Source organism: Callospermophilus lateralis, chromosome 8 (genome assembly GCF_048772815.1).
Source record: "Callospermophilus lateralis isolate mCalLat2 chromosome 8, mCalLat2.hap1, whole genome shotgun sequence".
Lineage (NCBI taxonomy): Eukaryota > Metazoa > Chordata > Mammalia > Rodentia > Sciuridae > Callospermophilus > Callospermophilus lateralis.
In genome coordinates, this window is record NC_135312.1 from 5,196,041 (window position 1) to 5,217,792 (window position 21,752).

The window sequence follows — 21,752 nt, forward strand, 5'->3', positions numbered from 1 at the left end:
TCCCCTGCCCTCTGGATCCTTTCCTGGCTTCTCTGCCTCCTGGGTCGTTTCGTTGGGGGTTGGGCATTGTGAATCGTACACGTCAGATCCTGGATTTTATTGAGATCTTCCTGAAGAGCGGGTGTGGCCCTCTGATGTGTGGTCAAGCTCCCTGGGTCAGTTGTGTCCTTTCAAGACTTGCTTTTGCGCTCTGTGAGGTTGGGCCCAGGGCTGCCCTTGGACTAGGCTATCGTATCCCCACCACTGAGGCATGGCTGGGAGGGCCCTGGTGACGTGTGTCCTGTGTGTGAGGTCTGCACTCTGACGAGAGGCAACACGAGCCAGCCATGTCCGGCCTGTGCTTCCTGGCGGCTCCTTCCGGGCCTGCGGTAGCTCTGCCTGAGCAGATCTCATGGGCTTCTGTCGCTGCAGCTCCCTCCTCTGTGGGGCTCTGCTCCCAGACTTGACTCTGGTTTCCTGAATCTGCAGAGCCACTGGGCTCCCCTGGACTCCCCTGGGCTCCCACCTCCCTCCGCTGCCTCTGAGCAGAGCGGACAGTTGTGCAGCCCACCTGGCCCTGAGCTGCCCTTTTCTGGTCTAGACTTTTCCTAAGATCTTGGTAGTTTAAGGTGGAGAGTAAATCTGTTCACTGCTGCTCCATCCTGGCCAGAAGCTGCATTTCTAACCCACCCTTTCATCCCTGGATTCTAATTTTATGCATTATTTAGAGGAAAAAGTATGGGTGCGATCGACTTTGAAGTGGATTGGGGCTTCCTCGTGGCTTTATCCTAGGCCCACCTGAAAAACTACTTCCTTTGTCCTCAGAAAGAGGTGGGGAGCCAGGCCCCAGGAGGCAGGGGACTGCCCCAGAGAGCAGAGAGGTCCTGAGGTAAAGTGGACACCATGCAGGCCCTGGGAGGGCTGGGGGACAGGGTCACCTGCAGCGCTGTAAGAGGCCTCTGTGGCTACTCCTGTGCCCCTCTGTAGCAGGGCATCCTCTCCTGGCCCATGCTTCTGTACCCAAGCATGCGGCCACAGCAGGGCACTTCCTGTCGGGACATGGGTTGGTCTCTGTGAGCTGCAGACTCTGGTGGCACAGGAGGATGGGTCCCTCGGTGCGTGTGTCACCTTGCCGTCCGTGATGCTCGGTCCTGTTGGCCCACGACCCTCCCTGGGAGTGCAGCAGAGGAGGCCGTGGACTGAAGTGCCCGGTGGGCAGAGGGGCTCCGGGATGCCTACTTGGCCTGGGAGACTCCCCGGTAGGGGCGGTTGGCCAGATCTGTTGGACGGAAGGAAGCTCCTGCTCAGATGGCCCTGGCCAAGCTCCGGTTTGTTGAAGACCTTGATGGGGACGTAGGATATGTCTTGCCCCCGCCTCAGTGTTAGGCCAAGCCCACGGCAGAGCAGGTCTGTGGCACAGTTGTGTGGCTTGTTTTCTGACTTGCCATTAATTGAAAGTAGATCTTTCTTCCTCTCCTCCTTCCTCTCTTTCTTTCCAACTCTGTCATCTGTCTGTGGTCCGTTTCTGCTTCTTGCTTAAGCTGAAGCTTGGGGACTCCCTGTTGACACAAGCGTCCTCCTGCCTTCGACAGTGGCTTGGCAGCTTAGCCCTCAGCCGGCAGGTTGTCTTCAGCCCCTCCATATTTCAAGGCCCTGGACCAGCTGCCTCTGTTGGGTGGAGAGGTGAGGCTCAGGGTGGTCGCAGGCTCCTCCCAGGCCACACAGCAGACGGGTGGCAGAGCAGAGCCCACAGCACAGTGCAGCTCACCTGCTTTCTGCACGGGCAGAGCCATTTGGTGGATCCAGAATGGAAGGACGTGGGGCCTGCGTGGGTGTGCTTCTCCTGCTGTCTGAACAGATTCCTCAGCCCTGTTCTCGAGGAGCGGGAGTCACACGCTGCATTTCCCACTCGCCCATTATTTCTGGTCTCGTTCTGATGATCTTCCTCCTGTCTGGACAGCACGCCTACCACAGCCACCACCCATCCGCCCATCATGTCCACGTCCCAGACTCCACTGCCTGCATGGGGCCCTCCGCTTGCTGTAGTCTGGGCAGCTACCTGGGGAGTCTGCAGAGGCGGCTGGCACCGGTCAGAACCGCTCTTCACACTGCTCTGACTTTACCAGCACTTCTAGGTGCCCCTGGTGGTGCAGTTTCTAAGGCGGGGATCCTGTGGTGTGGGTCCTGTTGCTTCTCTGCCCCACCCCCGGGGGGGACTGGCTCTGGGCGTCCATCGAGTCCCTTTCCACTCGGTCGTCCAATTTCTGGCTTTTAGATTCTGCTCCCTCTGCGCCCACCCTTCCCTTCTTTCCTAACACAGTAGGTGCACCTTGTGAGTCCCTTTGTCATCAGCGACCTCCACGTTAACCTTTCTGTACCTCGTACTGGATTTTGTAATCAGAAACAGACAACCACAACCTCCCCTTCTAGAGGGGCAAAGTCCCTCAATATTGCGACCCATTCTTCCCGTCTTCTCTGGCTCGACTTTAGAGAGGTCCTCTTTACTAACGGTCATGGAGGTGATAACGGCAATGATGCAGTGAGGGGGACTGGCAGCTCCTGCTCATCTGGCGCTCACTAGGTACCTCCTACTCTTCTGTTTCCTTTTCACACACAAACCTGAGACTCAGAGAGGTTAAACACCTTGGCTGGGTCACACAGCTGGTTGGGTGGCATGTGGTTTCTTGCAGGGAAGAGACGGCAGACCAGCCTTAAACTCCAGGTGGCCAGGCAGAGCCGCGCTGCGTGGTCTGCGGCAGCAATGCCCCTTGATTGTGTGACATTTGTGTCTTGATCTTGGTGAGGGCGGGAGGTCGAGTCTTTCCAGGAGTAGAAATGAATAATCCTGAATCTAAATGGGAGTGAAGTGATGATCACTGAGCAAGGTCGTGGTGTTCAACAAGTATCGATGCAGTGAACCTCACGGGTCCGCTTTCCTCCTGATGGAAGACGCGGGAGAGTCTTCTTCGCTTTCCGCCTTCCCACCTTGTCTGGGCACCTTGAGCCACTGAGGGGAGGATCCGCCTGGAAAGGGAACCTCCAGCCGCAGCGGTGCTCACGGAGTGTGGCTCAGCCCCCTCTTCCAGCTGGTGGACGCGGGATTCTTGATGTGGCCTCTGCTGGCCTGACTTTCCGTGGCAGGCACTGGACTCTCCCTCCGGCCCCCTGTTCCCCCGCAGGGTGTTATGGGATGGATGGGATTAAGGGGGTGGGCGCAGTTAACTCCTCCTCTCTCTGGGAGCCCGAGGCCTGAGGGGCCCCTTCCCTGCAGATTGTGTGCTGAACCTGGGGGCCTCCTGTTTGGAGACCCGCCTGAGCCCCCTCCTCTGAGCTCTCCATGGTGCTGAGGCTGACCTGACTCAGCCTCTGTCTGGCTGGCCCTTGCATCTGGTTGCATTTGCTTCCAGACCTGCGGACTGTGACTTAACGAATCCCCGGAGTTCTGTGGCTCTGCTGGCTGGCGGGGTCACAGGGCATACCTGGGATTCCTCCTCTGAGCTCCACGTGCTGCAGGGAAAATTGGTAGGAAGTTGGTCAAACTTCCAATTAAAATAAGGAAATTTAGCAGAATATTGTTCAGCAAATGAATTATTATTATTTCAGATGCTTGAATATTTAATGAAGCCTGTCCTTAATAACCTCATAGAAATGCAAATCTGTCCCTTTCCTAGGAGTCCTTTTAGACAAGGACTTGAACCCTCTCTAGAGACGTAATTTCATAGTCTGGAATGAATAAATTAAGCTTTCCAAAGAAGCAAAAAGGATTTCGGAATATCTTAAATTTGTAGTGAATGTTGTTCTTATGGTTATACAAAGAGCTAATTGTTCCCCCGCATTTTAAGTTTTGCATAAACAGAACTCCAGCTAGCCCTATGGCCACCTCATTCTGCCCTGCATCTCTGTAGGAGACTGGCCCTTGTAAGACTTGGATCACTGCTTGCTCACCCAAGAGGGAAATCGAGACCATATGGTGTAACCTGTAAAACTGAGCTCATGCAGGTGCATGATGAAGGAGACAGCTCGTCCATTTCTTGCTCATCTTTTTATTGTGCTAAAACATTAACTTCACACAAAGCACACCTATCCAATCATTTTTAAATGTACAGCTCACTTGTGTTCATCAGATTTCCATTGCTGTGACAAAATACTTGAGGAAAACAACTTAAAGGAGGAAAGAGGTATTTTGACTCTGGGTTTCAGAGGTTTCAGCCTGTGGTCAGCTGATTCCGATGCTGTGGACCTGTGGTGAGGCAGAGTGTCGTGGCAGAGAGGGCGTGGTAGACCATGCTGCCCACCTTGGTGGTTGGGAAGCAGAGAAAGAGGGAGAGGGAGGCTGGGAACCAGATATGGTCCCCAAGGACATTTCCTGAAGGACTCTCTTCCTGCAGGGAGGTCCTGCCTCCTGCATTTCCTCCACCTCCAACAGTCCACTCATTCAGGTGACTGCATCAATAGGTCCACCCACTGACAAGGGCAGAGCCCTCAGGATCCCATCACCTTCCCAAAGCCCCACCTCTAATCCCTGCTGCCTTGGGGACCCAACCTGCAACACAGGAGCCTTTGGGGACACTCCAGGCTCAATCCTCAGCAGGCACCAGGTACCCTCGCACATGAGTGTAGTCACCATCCCACTCCAGAACTTTCCGTCTTGCATATGCATCATACAGTGTCCACCCTTCCTCCTGCGCCGTCCCCAGTGCCTTTATGCATCTGACTTCCCAGGGACTTCAGATTGGGGATCATGCAGCACTTGTCCTTTGGGACTGGCTCATATCACACAGCCTGGTGTCCTCAAGGTCTGTCTCTGCTGCAGCAGGGTCGGGATTCCCTTCCTGTGTAGGTTCAGTGGACTGCATTTTCCTTGTCCTGGTGTCCCACCGTGGATGCTGGGTGCACCTTTCTTTGGGTTATGGTGACTTTGAGGAGCCAAGGTGCCTGTGCAGCTTTTTTTCCGGGTCACACTTCTGCTCCTCCTGCAGAGAGTGGGGCGCACAGAGTGCAGCCTGCCTTTTGGGGCTCGGGTGAGGCGAGAGGCACTGATGTCACACCTGTAGCAGTGACAGAAGAGAAGACAGGTGGACGCTGAGGGACTGTAGCCGAGTGGCCATGGTCGGGTCTGCTGGCAGGACACGGACAGAGCTCCGGGTGCAGCCGGCCCTGTGCTCTGGCATGTGCCCCCTAGGGGAGGAGGAGCTGGAGGGACGAGCAGAGAAGAGCAGGACAGGCACTTGCTCCCAGAAGTGAGGGTGCCCGAGGGGCCAGTCGGGAGCTGGAGACCAAAGGAAGAGAGCGTGGCGGGCACTTCAGTCAGGCAGGTGCCAGGCTCTGCACAGGGTGGAGGGGCCTAGGAGCTGTGCAGGGAGAGTGAACGGGAGAGCCTGAGCCGGACGGCTACACGCCCCGCTCACCCTCGAGGGTGGTAAGTACAGCATGAAGGACAGGCGTGGTCCTGAGAAGCTGGACACTTCTCGGTGGCTCCTGTAGATCCCGTGCTTCTGTGGGATGGCCCTGGTCTCTGGGAGGTTGCTGGCTCTCCTCTCCGTCCCTCGGCTCACTGCCCTCTGTTGCTGCTGGTCCCCCAGGTGCGAGGGGAACTGCTGCGGGAGAGGGTGCAGCGGCTGGAGGCCCAGGAGGGACGCTTCGCAGAGTCGCTGGTTGCTGTGCAGTTCCAGAAGGCGGCGCGGGCCACCGAGACCCTGTCGGCCTTCACCGCCCTGCTCAGCATCCAGGGTCTGCTGCTGGAGGAGCTGAGGGAGTCGGAGACACTGAGCCAGGCGGCTTGCGGCCAGATCCTGCAGTCCCACAGCCCGGTGAGTGCAGGAGGGGTCCGGAGGGGCCGGCACCTTCCAAAGCCACATTTCCTCCACCTGCAGATGGGCCATGAGCGCCCGGCTGGTCTATGCCCTGGGTGGGCTGAGGACCAAGTGGGGTGCATTGTAGGTCAGCAGCCTGCAACTCTCAGCCCAGCAAGCTCCAGGGCATTGCCTCTGGGGAGAGACCGTGGGGAACTGGTGAATCTTCTGGTCAATGGCGGGGGCCACAGTTTAATGACATTAGTGTTTCTTTCAAACAACAAAAGTTCATGTTTGAATGAAGATGCAGTAGGGGGAAAAAGTGCATATTTCAATTAAGGGCATCCTGAATGTCACCGTATATTGGATTGTTTATCTTTGCAATTCTAAATTGTCATTAAGCCTGCAGGCTGCACTCTTTCAGGGTGAAGAAGAGGATCCATAACATGAGAGCTATGGTAATAACTGTTTTGAGGACTAATTTGAGGTCCTTTGTGCCTGGACTTCAGAATTTTATGTGTCACTTATTACTGTGATAATTGCATGCAGGGGAGGCCCTCCCAGGTGTGGAGCAGCTCATGGGGGCAGGCAGGTGCTCGAGTGTCGTGAACGGACCAGCTGCCAGTTAAGCATCGGCAGCTCTATTCTGTTTCTGAAGACTATCATTTAAGTGTGATTAGCACTGAGTGCCGTTCCGCGCCCTCTGCTGTGGGTCATATTGTTGATTATTGTGCCCTGCTGTGAAGTGGGTGTTGTCAGCACGCTCACTCCTCAGGGAAAGAGAGATGTGGGCAGGTGGCAGGTCACGGCCTTCGTGAAGACCGCGTGGCTGATGAGTGACAGGAACCAGAGTCTCTCCCTGAGTTGGTGCACTGTCACCTTGGTGGATGGACTGTCCCAGCTGAGTTCATCAAGATGGGGGTCCCATGCATTCTTTAAAAGGTGGCAAATCACAGTTGACTCTGAAGAGTCCAAGACCGTTTTCTGGCCACATGGTAAACACTGTGTGGTGACAGCTGTCTTAAGGACAGAGCTTCAGTAGGGTCTCTGGGTGTTCCAGCACTGAGCTTCCAGTGCTGCCCCCGTAAAGCTCAAGCATAGGAGAATGTCCTTCAGGACTGGCTGCGGGTGTCAGAGCTGCAGGGAGCCTTGAGAGCAGATTGGGAGCCAGAGCTGCTCTGACACTACTGACACCTGGAACCCGGGTTGGGATGAGCCCCGGGCAGGAGGCTGTGAGATGTGTCCATGGGGCAGGACACCCAGACAGGCTGGGGGGCCAGAGCCCCTGCCTTCCCGCCTGCTGCATGCGTGGGGGAAGCTGCCCTATGACTTTTAAGGAAAGGCCTCAGCAGAGTGAAGGAGGAAAAGTGAAAGAATAGGGAGAAGTCAGGTTAAGGTGAGAAGCTCGGCACGCACGCTTCAGTATGATTGGTGATCGGAGGGAGCCCAGAGGGCACACAGAAGAGCAACTGAGAAGCCGCCCTGAGTGCACCCAGGGTTCACAGCAAACAGGTCACCAAAATGTGTCCTTAGCACACACTGGAGCAGTGACAAATAACTGACCTGTGACACTCTGGCTACCTTTCAACAAAGGGCAATTAACTTCAAAACAGTTAAAAAAGATAAATGCTAAAGAGTCCATACTTTGTGACTTCAGAACATACCTCTGAATAATTCCTAGGTCAAAGAAATAATGGAAATTATTTAAAAAAACATAGAGCAGAAAAATAATGTACCTATGACAAATCACAATGTGGAATTCAGCTAAAGCAGGTTTTGGAGGGAACTTTATACCCTAAGCTACATTAGGAAAGAAAGGCCCACAGCTGACCATGTAAGTGGAGGAACTGGGGTAATTGACCTATGGAAAGCCGAGGAAGGAACACAGTGTAAATAAAAATGAAAACAGAACTGCCACAGGGAAGTGGAAAGTTGAATTTTTTGGGGGGAAAAAACTTACAAAATATACAAATGTCTGGCAAGACTTGTCATCACAAAAAGAGGTGAGGGACAAGTAAATAATACCAAGAGTTTAGAAAGCAATTGTAGATGCAGCAGTTTTTAAAAATAGAAGAATACCGTGCCCAACTTTATGTTGAAGAATCTGAAAACTGAACTGAAAGGAGAAAATTTCTAGAAAAGTCTGAAAGATTGACTCAAGATGGAAAAAAAAACGTACATTGCTAATGCCATGAAAGAAACTGGTGCATAGGTTAAGCATCCTCCCTGTTCACAGAAAACACCCAACCGAGATAGTTCTGTAGGCGGACTCCATGAAACCTTAAGGTCTTCCGCTGGCCTCAGGTGCACATTATTCCTGAGATCAGGAAGATGGAATTCCTCAGCTCATTCTATGCTGCTCAGCGAACCTTGATACCGAAACCAGACACGAGCAGTCTAAGAAGGAACAATGGCAGTTGTGACCGTAGACGCCAGATGTGAACATGACCCATCCATCTATGAGAAGCAGTCAATCAATACATCGTGGCCAGGTTGAGTTTCCCCCAGGAGTATACGGTTGGTCTCACAGGAGAATCAGAATAGCATTTTGAAAATCCACCTAACGGCTAACGGGGGAAACAACCCAGACACTCATTTCCTCATAGACACCCACCCGAGGTGGACTCCTGGTAACGGGAGGAGGCCTGGCCCAGCACTTACCCAAACACACAGCACAGGATGCACTCGGAGTGGTTGGCACGGAGGGAATCCTGTCCTGGATTCCAGATGGAGGGAATGAAGCCTTCCCAGGGAAGGACAGTCCAAGGTCAGGGAGCTGGGGGCAGAGCGAGACACTAGGACCCCTGGCTCTCAGTTCACAGTTACCTGCTGCCTCCACCTGCACAGGAAACACCCTCAGTGCGGCCTGAAAGCGCCTCGTGGTGCTGAGACCATCTGTGTCCCCTGGTACCTGAGACCACAACACCCTGTCCATCTTGAGACTTTGAGTAGGACAGAGCTTCCTACCGCCGGTCTGTTGGGAAGAGGCCGTGGGTCCTGAGTGGAGATGATGTGGTGTCCTCGAGGCCAAGATGATGGGTGACCACTGTTTCATTCAGTCTGCAGTTGGCAGGAGACGGCCGTCTTACTCCAGATGTTGGACTCCATTCTGCATTTGATCGTCTGCATCGACCGCTCTCCTGTTGGAAATGGGCTTTTAAGCTCTTAAACTCGCAGGAGGATTAAAAAAGCAAGCAATGAAATGCTGTGGGAGAAAGGACTTCTGCGAGGGTGACGTTGAGTTCACCTCATTGATGAAGGGTTCAGACTCCTTTTGTGATATTGGAACATATACAAGGTGTAATTGGATCGGGGCAGAATGGGGATGATGGGCAGATTCAAACAGGAAGGACTTCCGGGGAGCAGATGCTGTGACCGCAGACTAACTGTACGCACTGTATCTGCATTCGGTTTGAACTGCTGAGCACGCACCTCCAGGCCCATGGGCACCTCCCTTCCCTGCTCCTTCCTCCTCCCTCTGCCTGGTTTTCCTGTGCCAGGACTCACCCTCTGCTGATTCTGCCTGAGTTCTTGCACTCGGTCTTCTGTGGTCTGGCTTCGCGGCTCCCAGCCACCTGGGCTTCAAAGGCAGAGAGCGTCACTATTGGCTGCACCCGCCAAGCTCTGCGTGAGGCCCAGGCACTGACTGTGCTTTTGCCCCCTCCTTCCCTCCACCGGTGGCACTTCTAGTCCCATTCTTCTGGGGAAGAGGCTGAGGCTTAGGGAGGGACGGTCATTTCACCAAGGCCCACAGCAGCAAAGCAGGCCTCCTGTCCTAAGATCATGCCCCTGGCCCCCTCCCTATTCCAGTCTCCTCTCCACACTGCAGCCAAAGGGATGTTTATGAAAAATAAAATGACACGCACAGCCCTACCCGCCAGGTCCACATTTAAACTTTCACCTCCTAGCTGGGAGCAGTGGCTCACGCCTAGGATCCCAGTGGCTTGGGAGGCTGAGGCAGGAGGAAGGCAAGTTCAAAGCCAGTTCAGCAAGTTATCGAGGCCCTAAGCAGCTCAACAAGACCCTGTCTCTAAATGAAATACCCAGAGAGGCTTGGGATGTGGCTCAGTGGTTAAGTGCCCCTGAGTTCAATCCCTGGTACATAAACAACAAAACAAAACACTCACCTCCTACCATTCCTCCCTCAGACCCTGGGCTTCGGGCCCTAGACCTTCCTGCTGCTCTGAGCCCTGAGATACATTCAAGCATCTGTTCCTAAGAGGGACCTCTACCTAGAAGACTTCTGCCTCACCTCCTTGCAAACTCCTGTCTACATTCTAAGACAAGCCCAGGGATCTCCTCCATCAAGCCACCCAGGATGCCCTCCAGTGGCACCATCTGTCCCCGCTCTGTGTTCTCGGAGCCCAATCTGAATCTGTGATCACCGAGGATGGTGTTCTGTCTCTGTCTCTGCATACGAGCTGCCCGCTCCCCACAGTGAGTCTTCAGGATCCAGAGACATGCCTCACTCACTCTGAATCCCAACAGATACCCAGCAAAAAAGGAACTCTATCCTCTGTCCACCCATCCATCCGTCGGTCTGTGCCACAGTCCAGCTGCAGCAAAATAACCAGGAGGTGACGAGCAACTTGTGTACATTGATACTGCAGGAGTGGGAGCCGTTTATTGTAGGACAGGAGGGTCTATATACATCCCACACAGCTTATCTTAATTAACATAAACTAGATACAGCAGTCAACCAATAAGGAATCTCCACACTTAATGGCTCGCTGGCGTTACTTCACAAACCACTCCCTCTGCAAAATGCCAGGTGCCATCCTGACTTGTTTACAGACTCTAACAGGTCTGTCTGTCTGTCTATCCTCTACCTAGATAATCTATTTCTACCATCTTTCTGTCCTCTATGTCTACGTCCATCCATCTTTCTGTCACCTGTCTACCTATCATCCCTCCTTCCACCACCCATCGGTGTCACCAGCTGTCACTCTGTTCATGCATCAGGCAGGTACCTGGTGGTGTTCTCTGAGGCCGCTGAACTGAGAGATGGGACCAGAGACCAGAGAAACCTCAGTTCTCTCTAGCTGAGTTTTTGCCCAACACTGTGACTTCAGGAGTTTCACCTACACTCTCTGTGCCTCAGTCACCTTATCTATAAAAAGGGATAATGGTAAATTCCAAATTTGTGTCATTTTGTGAAGATTAAATAAGTTGTGTAAATGCTCTGGCCCAGTGTAGACATTCAGTAAATGTTAACCGCCATTATTATTATTATTATTATTATTGTTATTGTTATTATTCTTCTTAACTTTTTCCACGAGCTGGGCCCTGTTCTCACTGCTGGGGAGAAAGACAGGTCACCACAGCCCGGGACTCGTGGTCCTTGTATTTAAAGTCTAGTGAGCAGAGTGAGCACTAAAGAAGGTAGGCCCAGACGGAGCTTGGACCCCAGCAGGCAGGTGCGGAGGGGGAGCAGGCTTGGGCACAGGCCTGAAGCCCTGGAGAAGGTCCCGTCAGAGAACGCCGAGCTGCAGGCCATGTCCACCTGCCTTCCATTCCTGACCAGGGATTTTCAAGCTCCTCTAGAAAAGATGGCCTCTGTGCTCCACCACTTCTCTGGTGACCCCAACAGGCTCAGATTGGAGTCTTCCATCCTACACTGTTCCCAGCAGAGGTCTGGCCTCTGACAGGCTGCTGGCCAGGCTCATAGCTCGACAGGACACTGTGGGAAACCACTTAGGGCTACCTCTTCTCCCCTCAGGGGGCTGCAGTGATCAGTGGCCAGGATGGCAGACCCCAGTGGGTGGGGGTGCTGCCTCTCAGAGGCTTCCCAGGCCCTGGATCGAGGCTGGAGTGCGTGGCCAGGCGGTCAGTCTCTCCACACTGTATCCTCAGGGCTCCTCTCGGCCATTTGTCCCACTGTCTTGGTTCTCGGGTTGTATTTCTGAGCCTTGGGGACTGTGGGACTGTTTTGACAATTTGATACAAACTTTGTTCCCTCCGCAGAAGTCAGAGTACTTTGTACATATTTAGGAGGATCAGGGGCCACCGTCCCCCGTGAGGCCCACTGGGACCTCTCAGGATGAGCCCCACTGACCTCCACCTGGGCTTCCCCCGCATGCACCTCCATGGCCTGGGGGCCTTCTACCTACCCCGTGGCCACCTTGGCAGACTCCTCTGCTGAGATTTTCTGGTGACTTGGGAAGGCAGGTGCCCTCTGACGGTGTTAGGCAGCGTGGCCCAGTGAGAGCGCAAGCCTGGAGTTCGCTGGCCTGGGCTCAGATTCCGACTCTGCCTCTCAGTGAGTGCGGCACCTGGAACATTACCGCCACTCTGCCCCGATTTCCTCATCCGTAAACTCAGAGAAGTGGGGGTGTGGTCTAGAGTCGCTGAAGGACAGAGATCTTCACACAGATGCCCCCCGACCTCCAGGGATAGTTCACAATAAACTGAGAATAAGACTCAAGTTCACTTGCAGCCCTGGCCTGCCCAGCAGCTCAGCACACGCTGAAGCGCTGTCCACCTTGGCATCTGGGGCTGGCTGGGGACTGTGCTGCCACCACAGTCCACTATGGCAAGAAAACATTGTACTGCGTGTCACCAGCCTGGGACACCATCCAAATTCCAGAGTTAGCGTCCGTCTTCCCTGCGTGTGCTCTGCCTGCACACCATGGCGAAGGCGGAAGTTGTAACGGGCCTCCTAAGTTGGTGCCATAGAGGACCAGCAGCCCTTTGGTGTGCCGCTGTGCCGTGGGCACTGTTGCGTCCCGTGACTTCTTCAGTGACAGATGCTGGCGGGAACTCTGCGGTGATCCAGGGACAGGTGGCAGCTGCCCGGCACGGTGCAGATGGGCAGCAGGAGGCTCCCCTGCCCTCAGGAGCCCACGCTGTAGCCAAAGGGTGCATGATGGTGATGCAGGTGGTGACAAAAAAGGGTGTGTGAAGGGTGTCAATGGGATGTGAGGAGGGACATCCCTGTCCCCCAGGGACTAGGGAGCCGGCCACCCAGGAGGTACGGTCGGTCGGCAGTCAGGAAGTCCCTGTAGAGGAAGGAGCAGCACGTGCTGGGTGGAGCTGTGTTGGAGGTGCGGGCACTTCTTACAGCTGGTCATGGCGCCACAGAGGAACCAGGCAAGATGGGCCCGGCAGTTTTCCAGCGCATGCCGGGAGGTCAGACTTTGTCCTTGCTCCATTTACATTTGTAGTGGGACTCACCACCTGTCCCCTCTGTGTGCAGGAGCTCCAGGAGCTGGAGAGGAGGCTGGAGGACCAACTGGCCCAGCAAGAGGCAGCCCAGCAGCAGCAGGCCCTGGCCAGCTGGCAGCACTGGGTGGCTGGGGGACCTGGGCTCCTGAGCGAGTCTGGGGAGGAGAACTCTGAAAGGCCAGTCTCTGCCGTCCTGCAGCAGGCCCTGAGCAAGGGCCAGAAGTTACTGGATCTCCACCAGCAAAGGTAGGGCCTGTGGCCCATGGTCCCATAGGTGACGTCCCCTGCAGGCCTGGGGAACCTGCCTCTCACCCTCCCGCCTGTGGTGCCAGCCAGCACATGGCACGAGCCACCCAGCTTGGCAGGAATCGGCTTCCTTGTTCCTTGATGTCCTTCTAAGATACTTTATTTTCATATCACTGAGGTTTACTAATATTTTAGACTTTTTAAATGATCACAGACTTACAAGAAGTTGCAAAAATAATAGAGAGAGGTCTTGTTCCTCTTCACCAGCTTCTCCATCATCTTAGTGCAGGACCCGAGCCGTGAGCCAGCGTCAGCAGAACTCAGGCCTCATTCAGATCTCACTGTAAACATGGCGCTTTGTCAAGATTGCAAAGCCCAGCTCCCGTCTTCCTTCTCTGTTCTTTGTGTTATTTTTCAACTAACACTGGACAGTTAGCCTGGCCTGTGGCATCAGGAACTCTTAGAAAAACAAGGTCCATAGCTCCGGCGTTTTCACTGTGAAGGTGGCGTTGGGGTGGAGGGAACGTGAGGCCATCTGGACTGGGCAGTGTGATGGGCCCTGAAAACAGACACAAGTTAATGGAAGGAAACAGACTGGAGTCTGATGGGCATGATTTCCAGGTGGTGAGATGCTGTGTCAACAGAGCACGGCTCGGGGCCCTGAGGTGACCGTGAAGGGCTGAACGTGTGCCGAGGAGCTTCTCGGAGGCGTGGGTAGGTGGGCTGGGCATTGGGGGGTGCAGCACTCACGCACTCCCTGGAGGCTTTGAGCTGCACCTGCGGACGCATTGGGTGTGGCCACCAGAAGGACTGTGGGCAGGCCATGTGGACAGCAGAGCTGCTCCCGTGGAGGACAGGAGGCTCCTGCGAAGGGAAGCCAGCTGGTCCTGTGGTCAGGGAGGCCCTCCCTGGACAGTGGCCTCTGGGGTCTGTTCAGCGCAGGGCACATGGACCAGGTCTTGGTCTTCTTGGTGCAGGCCTTGAGGACCGCTGCCCAGCCGTCAGAGGGGGTCACAGAGCTCTGTCAGAGTCAGTCGCCTCCTTCAGGGGCCCACGGAACCTCACTCGAGCTGCCCTCTCCTGACCACCCTCCTTGGAAGTGGCCTAGGCAACAAGAGGCACAGGCCTCCCCACCATCTCTTCGTATATCTGTGGACACGTGCGTGTGTGTGTGTGTGTATGTGCGCGTGCACATACATATGTCCATAGACTTCTTTCTCACGCGGCGGTGTGGCTTTGATCCCTCTTCCTTATTTGGAGCCTGGATGACCTCATGATGTCCCTTCCTAACACAGTGGCCTCACTGGGCTCTGTTTTCCCTCTAGTTGGAGACAAGAGCAGCAGGACAGCGCTGTGCTGGAGGATCTGCTGGAGAACATGGAGACGGACACCTTCGTGACCCTGTGCGGCCAGGTGAGGAGACACTGCCCCAGACTGCCTCTGTGCCCTGCCTCTGTCCCCTGCACACACCTCTTCCCCTTCTTCAGAGCTGCCTGTCCTCAGCCATTGAGTGGGCTGAGGAAGCTGGCCTGGGAAATTCAGAGCAGGTCATGAGTGGTCCCAGCACAGGTGGCAGGCAGGGGACACTCGGGCAGCTTCCATGTCCCCACATTCAGCCAACTGTGGATCCAAAATAAGTCGCATTGTGTGGACAGGTGCTGTGCAGCTGGTCGGGCAGGGTCGTGTCTCTACCAAACACTGATGGCCTCTCCTGCCCACCATTCCCCAGTGTTGTGCCCCGCGGGTCACCGTCGTGTCCCGTGTCTTAGGTAGCACAAGTGATGATGGGAAGGTACGAGAGAGAGGCTGTGTGCAGGGTATCTGCAAATGTGATACTGTTTTATTTCATTTTATTTTTTAAATATTTATTTTTTAGTTGTAGGTGGACACATATCTTTATTTATTTTTATGTGGTGCTGAGGATCGATCCCAGTGCCTCACGCATGGTGGGCGAGTGCTCTACCTCTGAGCCACGCCCCATCCCTGATGCTGTGGTATATAAAAGGAAACATCTGGATCCCCTGACCACCCCCCAGGAAAGCCGGGCTGAGCCCGAGGGGTATAAACACCAAATGGACTCCCCTGGGTCCTTCTGCCTCAGCAGGGCTCTCCTTCTTCCTAGTGCACATGAATGACCGCCTCCTAGAGGGACATGCGGCTGGCAGCCCTGGCTCCTGGCCCTTCGATGCCCTCCCCACCCCAGCTTTGCTATCTGTCTTAGGCCTCGCTGAAGTCCCAGGGGAGCTCTGACTGGCCAGGTGGTGGGGTGTGCCTGCCCTGACCAGAAGTGCTGTTACTGTGCCTGTGTGATACAGGACAGTGGGACAAGCTCTGGCTCCATTTGTCCTCACCGAACCCTGTGCCACAGTGTCATCCTAACCCACATTTTACAGATGAGGAGGCAGAGGCAGAGAGAGACGAGAACCGGCCCAAGGCCTCTCTGTTCTGCTCAGTGCTGCTGGGCACCAGGGAGCTTTCTGTAGTACCAGATCTGTGCTGGTTTCCCCAAAAAGATTTTGTTCTGAAATCCTGTGGATGCACAGGAGGTCGCGGAGCCAGCGTGGGGCGTTCCAGCGTCCTCCGGGCTTCGAGTTTCCCCCTGCTGTTGCCCAGAGCACGTCACAGTCAGGAGCTGACATCGGTGTCAGCACGTGCATCGTTCTCTGTCACTTGAGCACAGCAGGTCCACCCCGTCAGGATGCAGGATTGTCCTCCCCACAGAGCCCTCCCCGTGCTGCCCCCCACTGCCCACCCTGGCAACCCAGGGTCTGCCCCAGCTCTGAGTTTTGTCCAGGCTGTAGACCTGTGTGCCTGGAGTCCAGCTGCCTTAGACTCGGAACCCTCCAGCTCTTTGATTTACTGCAGAGTGGTGTTCTGTGGTAAGGACGTAGCACAGTGTCTCTGGGACACTCTCTGTCCCCTGGTTTAGGGACACTTCAGTTGTTTCTGGAGCCTGAATGGTCCTCAGGGCCATGTGGCCTCACAGAAGTGGGACAGGAGGAATAAGGTGAGCAGTGTCCCTGCTGCAGGTCAGGGCCTTTGCCGTACGATTCGGGCGGTGCCCGACAGAGCCGAGAACAGTCACGAGCGGGGACGCAGCCTCGGGAATGCCGTGGTGCCACAGGTGCTCACCAAATAGATTCTTTTGACAGCTCTGTGAATTTAGAAGCTGTTTTCCAGACTAACTTCTAAAATATTTATTCCCCTTAGACAAAAAGCCCTAAGAATGCAATGAATTTAAAATTGTCGCATGTCAAGTCTAGAGGTGGCGCGGGCTGAGCTCCCCTTCCCCTGCCTCCCCAGGAGCTGAGGCTGGCGTCGTACCTCTGCAAGATGGCGATGGTGCCCGGGGCCACGCTGTGCCGCCTCCTGAGTGTGCTGCTGCCCGCGGGCTCCCAGCCCCAGCTGCTGGCCCTGCTGGATTCGGTCAGTGAGAAGCACTCGGACCGGGCGGCAGACCATGAGGGCAGGGAGCAGGCCGACCCTGGCAGGAGGAGGTGAGTGCCCTGTGGTGACCGCCTCTGGAAACCAGAGAGAGGGTGACCCATAATGGGCCTGGGACAGGGGATCACACCTACCACCTGGGAAAAAATGTCCGTCAGGCTCACCGTCCATTGGTCACATTTCTCCTCCACAGGCTTTCTGAGTGCCTGTGCGTGTGTTGAGTGTGGCTGAGGTGTGCACGTGCACCCCTGTGTGCACACCTCCCGGCTTACCACGAGGTCGTGACTCTCGTCCTCATAAACCCATCCTTGGTGGAAAATGTGTGGGTGGGAAGCGTGTTTGACACCTCTCGGGCAGAACACCCCAGTGCAGCACGGTCTGGGACAGTGGGGAGGCCCTCCTGGCCCTGCGGTGCCTGGGAGCTGCTGTTGCCCAGCATCCAAGAGAGCCTGGGCCACAGAGGGGCCGCCTGGGTAAAGACCCTGACTCGAAGCTCCAAGTGCTGTTTCCACTGAACGCGTTGCTCCAGCCCCGCCCCAGGCGAGACTGTGGAGTGGAGCTGCCCTGCTGGCCCACACCTGCGTGTGGGTGTCGGGCGCCCGCGGTGCTGACGCTGTGCCCACAGGCCTGAGAGTGGGGGCAGCTCTCCATGCTCCTGGGCGATTCTTGTCCCAGTAGCTGAGCTGCGTTTCCTGCTACTATCGACACATCTTCTCAGACATTGTTTTGAATGGCGGCCTAAGACTCCAGACAGGCGTAGCCTAGGTAGGCGGCTGTCCCCATCTTCACTGGGGCCACTTTTCCTCAGCTGTTACAACCCTGCAGATATTTTCCTTTAGGTTCCGAGTCCAGGTGTGAATTTGGTCCATTGAGGGAAGGCGGGAAGCGGGGCTGGGATTGGGCCTGTGGGCATCCAGCAGTGTCACTTGAGAAGGGAAATGTGGACTAGGTTGGCAAGTGTAGGGCCCCAGCTGCCAGAGCCCGCCTCATCCAGGACCTGCAGGAGGCTGTGGCTGGACGGCGGGGGCTGGCGGGTCGCTGGAATGGCGATGGTGGGCACACATGTGGACACTGCTTTCCTGACACGGGGGCTGTTTGGTCAGAGCTGAGGAGGGGTCTGACTGGAGGTTGTGAGCACTGCTGAGGACACGTGGGGCAGAGCTGGGTGAGGGGAAGGGAGGGCGTGAGGCCAGCCGTGTCCTGCGGTCCAGCAAGTCCAGAGGGCCTGCGGGGCTGGGACAGCAGGAGAACTCGGGTGGCAAATGCCTGCACTTTGTCCACCCTCCTAGCCAAGGGGAAAAGTGCCCCTGGGCTGGCCTCTCCGGCCCGTGCCGTTCTCTGCCGACTGGGGCCCAGGCCCACCGAGCTCTCCTCTCAGTCTCCCTGGCAGTGTGACAAGGTCCCTCGCCTTTGTTCTGGAGTCACACACGTCCATGGCCTGAGGATGCCCTGCCTGCCACCCTCCCGGCTCCCACGGTGCTTCTCCGTGTTGCGCATGTTCAGGACACACTGACGGCTCTGGGTGCGTCCACTGTCTCAGGCAGGAGGACCAAGAGACGGAACCCTGCCCACCCCGCCATGCCTCCCCGGCCAAGGCGGGCCCCACAAGCCACACAGCCCTTCATGAACGCCCCCCTTGCTCCCTGAGCTCAAATGTCCCCAGCTCTGTGTTGCCTTCTTCGACTGATGTCCCCTGTGCTGTGATCCCCCGAACTGGGAGCCCTTCGAGGGCAGAGATTCCCCCTTGACCAGGCCAAGAGCCTGCTTGATGGCTGTGCCCTGAGCAAGGGAAAGGAGGCGCGGAGACCAGGGGTCCTGTGTCGGCGGACGGCACACTGGGGGACGGAGGCCAGCAGAGGTCACACGGGGGGAACTGAAGGCTGTCCTTTTTAACCCGAGCCTCTCTCTGCTGTTAGGAAACACCAGGCCTGGTGGCAAGCCCTGGAGAGGGAGCTGCGAGGCGATCTGACGGCCAGGGGCCTGGAGAAGGTGCGCTGGGCCCGCCAGAGGAAGGAGAGGTAGGCGCCAGCGCAGGTACAGGGAGGGCCATCCACGCTGCCTGAGAGCGTGGGGAGGTGCCCGGTGACGGGGCAGGGTCCTCCCTGAAGGCCACACATCTTTAGTCCCTGGGCTTAGTTTAGAAGCTGAAGATAAGCTGCAGCTATCAGGAGGAGAATGTTATAACATATTAGCATTTTAATTACTGTATTTATTTTAGCTAATAGCTATTTTAAGGGCTATAATTAGAAAAGGAATAATTCCTTGTAGCTGTTCAGACATTATTATTCCCAAAGCCCTTTCACTTCTCATTGCATTGAACCTTCCAGAAAATGAGGATGATAGACCTGAAGTCCAGGGACCCCAAGACCCAGTACCTGGTGGCCATGGGACGTAGATCGTAACTGTCCCTGTGTTTGCCTAACGCTCCAGGCCTGTGCGTGCTCTGTGTGCCCAAGGCCTGCATCTCTGGCCTGTGATTTTTGCACACCTGGAGATCAGAGGGACGGGAGGGGCACAGTGGGTGAGATTGACCACCTGTTGACCAAGTGTCTCCTGGATTCCAGCTACGAGGGATTCAGGGAAGTCATATCAGGGGGACTCATCAGGACTTAAAAAGTGGCAGGCGCCCTGAGCTCGGGGAGCAGTGACTGTCCAGGGGGAGGGTCTGCCAAGCCCCCTGCCTCCATCGTTCCAGAGCTGAGGTGGAGGTGCTGAGCCCGGCACTGATTGTTCATGGTTCATGGTAACAGCTTGGGGCTGTCTGTGATGGGGGTATCAGAAAGAAAAAGAAATTAGGTCGGAGGTTGGTCAGGAGAAGCCACTCTAAGTCCAGACTGAAGCTGTGTGACGAGCGTGCTCCCCTGGGAGCGCTCCTGGGCTGCACTGACCAGTGTGCCGCAGGTGACATGAGGGGTGATGGTCACAGCACCTGGTGCACTGTGGTAGCCTTTGCCCCGCCCAGAGGCACCAGGATCTACGGTGAGAAGGGACGTAGGATATGAGCCAGAGCCACCTGGGAGTCCTCGCTCAGGCCCATACAAGCTGCGAGGCCGGGGACAGAGGTGGGACGGAATCTGTCCCAACCCTTCAGATGGTCCAGCACCCCACTGGCCAGTGATGTCCCCTGCAGACCCAGGTTGTGGCCTTGTCCTGCACTGCTTGGGCAGAGAGCGCCTGTGGTTCTCAGGCCCCATGGGCTCTCAACAGTAGCCATGGCATTCTCAAGAGCAGCTGGGGATTCAGGGATGGCTCAGGGGCAGATGGCAGCAGACCTGTCCCAGGACCCTGCCTAAGTGTGCTACCCTCTGCTGTCGTCTGCCGGCCTTGAACTTTTGCTTAGTACACAGTTTCCTCGGCTGATTTGCAGTGAGGCCCAGGGTCTCCTTGTAAATGTCTGAGAGTCGGCGGGGGGTGGGGGGGGCAGAGCCTTCCTGGCCCCTGCCAATCTCCATGGTGTGAACTCCCCGCGCGGCTGAGCCCAAGCTGACAATGTCATGACAAGGAGCCCCACAAGACTCCTGAGAACTTGAATCGCAGGCCAGTACGGCTGGAGTGCTGCCACAGGCCTCCACTGACTTCAGGGGCACTCTGGTGCCCAAAGGTGGGAAGGGTCTTTCAATGGCACGTGGTTGGGAGTCTCCTGGAGAACTCAGAACTCTCAGGAGGGTCAGAGTGAGTCCACAGGTCAGCTCAACCTTCTGTTCCCTCCTTAGCATATTAAAGAAGACGTGTGTCCCCATCAGGGAGAGGATGGCGTTCTGCGGAGAAGGCTGGCCGCACCTGTCCCTGGAGCCCGTTGGCGAACCGGCCCCTGTCCCCATCCTAGGTGCGGAAGCCCTCGACGTGTTAAACACAGGCGAAAAGCTCTTCATATTCAGAAACCCCAAGGACCCGGAGATCTCTCTGCACATCCCTCCCAGGAGGAAGAAGAACTTCCTGAACGCCAAGAAGGCCAGCAGGGCGCTGGGCTTGGACTAGGGGAGGCCCGTGTGTGCTGCTGTCTAACTCTCAGCGTGCAGCGTACCCGTTCCCACGCAGAAGACACGGGTCCCCCGCACACGCTGGCCTCAGTGACGATTCAGCGTGGTCTCATGGGTTTCCATTTGGCCTGCTCTCTTCCGCACCATGAGGATGTGGACACTCCTTTCTTTTGGTCCCGAGTCACCAGGGACCTGGAGGACACTCTGCCCCAGCTCGCACCCCTGTGCCCGGCTGTGTGACGTGGTCCGTGTTGAGGACGGGCCTCGCTGTTCTCACATTTTGTGTTTGCTCCAAATTCTGGTTTTATAAAGGGAACTTTTGAAAATAAATATATTTTACACAGAGCTCTCCACTTGCCTTACGTGGGGCCCTTGTTCCTGATTCTGTTCCTGATTCCCCATCGTGGTGTCCAGCAGAGGGCTTTGCCCTGTCCCTTGAGCTGCCAGAAAACACGCCGGCCCCTGGGGAATGCCATCGCCTGTTCACGTCTCAGTGGTCTTTCCAGTTGTACAAGGTGAAGAGATTCAGAAATCAGAGGGAAGTGATTTTTAGATCTTGAAGCAGAATCAGCTAATAAGCTGCTCAACGTGCTCTCCGGGCCCAACGGTCAGGGGACACCCGCAGGACTCCCTGCCTCAGGTCTTAGGAGGACATGGTGCCTTGGTGTGTCCTCTCACAGCTATGGCCCTGGCCAGTGACGTCTGCTCAGGGCTGGCCAGGTCACCGTAGGAGGAGTACAATACAAAGGGTCTTTGCTGAGGGTGGAGGTGACCAGGCAGAATCCTGTCACCAGCGAGGGGAAGAAAGGGATCACAGGTGACATGTCTCTTTCTTGACAGCTGCTGCCAGAACCTTCCAGCTTCAGTCACCACTAATACCCAGCAAGGCGGGTAGCGCCATTCCTATCTCACAGCCAGGAAGCTGGGACTCCAGGAGCACGGGTGACTTGCCCTCAGTCACTCTGCCCCGGTGGAACCTGGGCCTCCTGACTTTGGAGCCCTCGTCTGCCCCAGACGCCCCATTTCTACTGACATCCTGGAGGCCCGGGCGCCTTCGGGCAGCTCCCCATCCGCACACGGCAGCCCCTTTGTCTCCTGTCCAAGACCTCCAGCTGCCTGCTGCCTGCCCGCCCTCCACGAGTGGCCC

The 21,752-nt window shown here is 55.9% G+C and overlaps 1 protein-coding gene across 3 annotated transcripts in view; it reads left to right on the plus strand.

The window, feature by feature from the left end:
• The window catches only part of Evc2 (EvC ciliary complex subunit 2), a 95,359-nt gene extending 74,409 nt beyond the window's left edge, over positions 1-20,950 (plus strand). For 2 of the 3 annotated variants that reach the window (XM_076863981.2, XM_076863982.2), the window contains 6 exons: positions 5,562-5,789; positions 12,967-13,181; positions 14,507-14,594; positions 16,485-16,678; positions 18,542-18,643; positions 20,339-20,950. In XM_076863981.2, coding sequence (XP_076720096.2) covers positions 5,562-5,789; positions 12,967-13,181; positions 14,507-14,594; positions 16,485-16,678; positions 18,542-18,643; positions 20,339-20,603 — 1,092 coding nt within the window. In that variant the 3' untranslated portion in view covers positions 20,604-20,950. Of the gene's footprint in view, positions 1-5,561; positions 5,790-12,966; positions 13,182-13,802; positions 13,919-14,506; positions 14,595-16,484; positions 16,679-18,541; positions 18,644-20,338 lie in introns of those variants that run through there. The other variant, XM_077110203.1, reaches the window with a different exon arrangement.
• Positions 20,951-21,752: the final 802 nt, after the last annotated feature.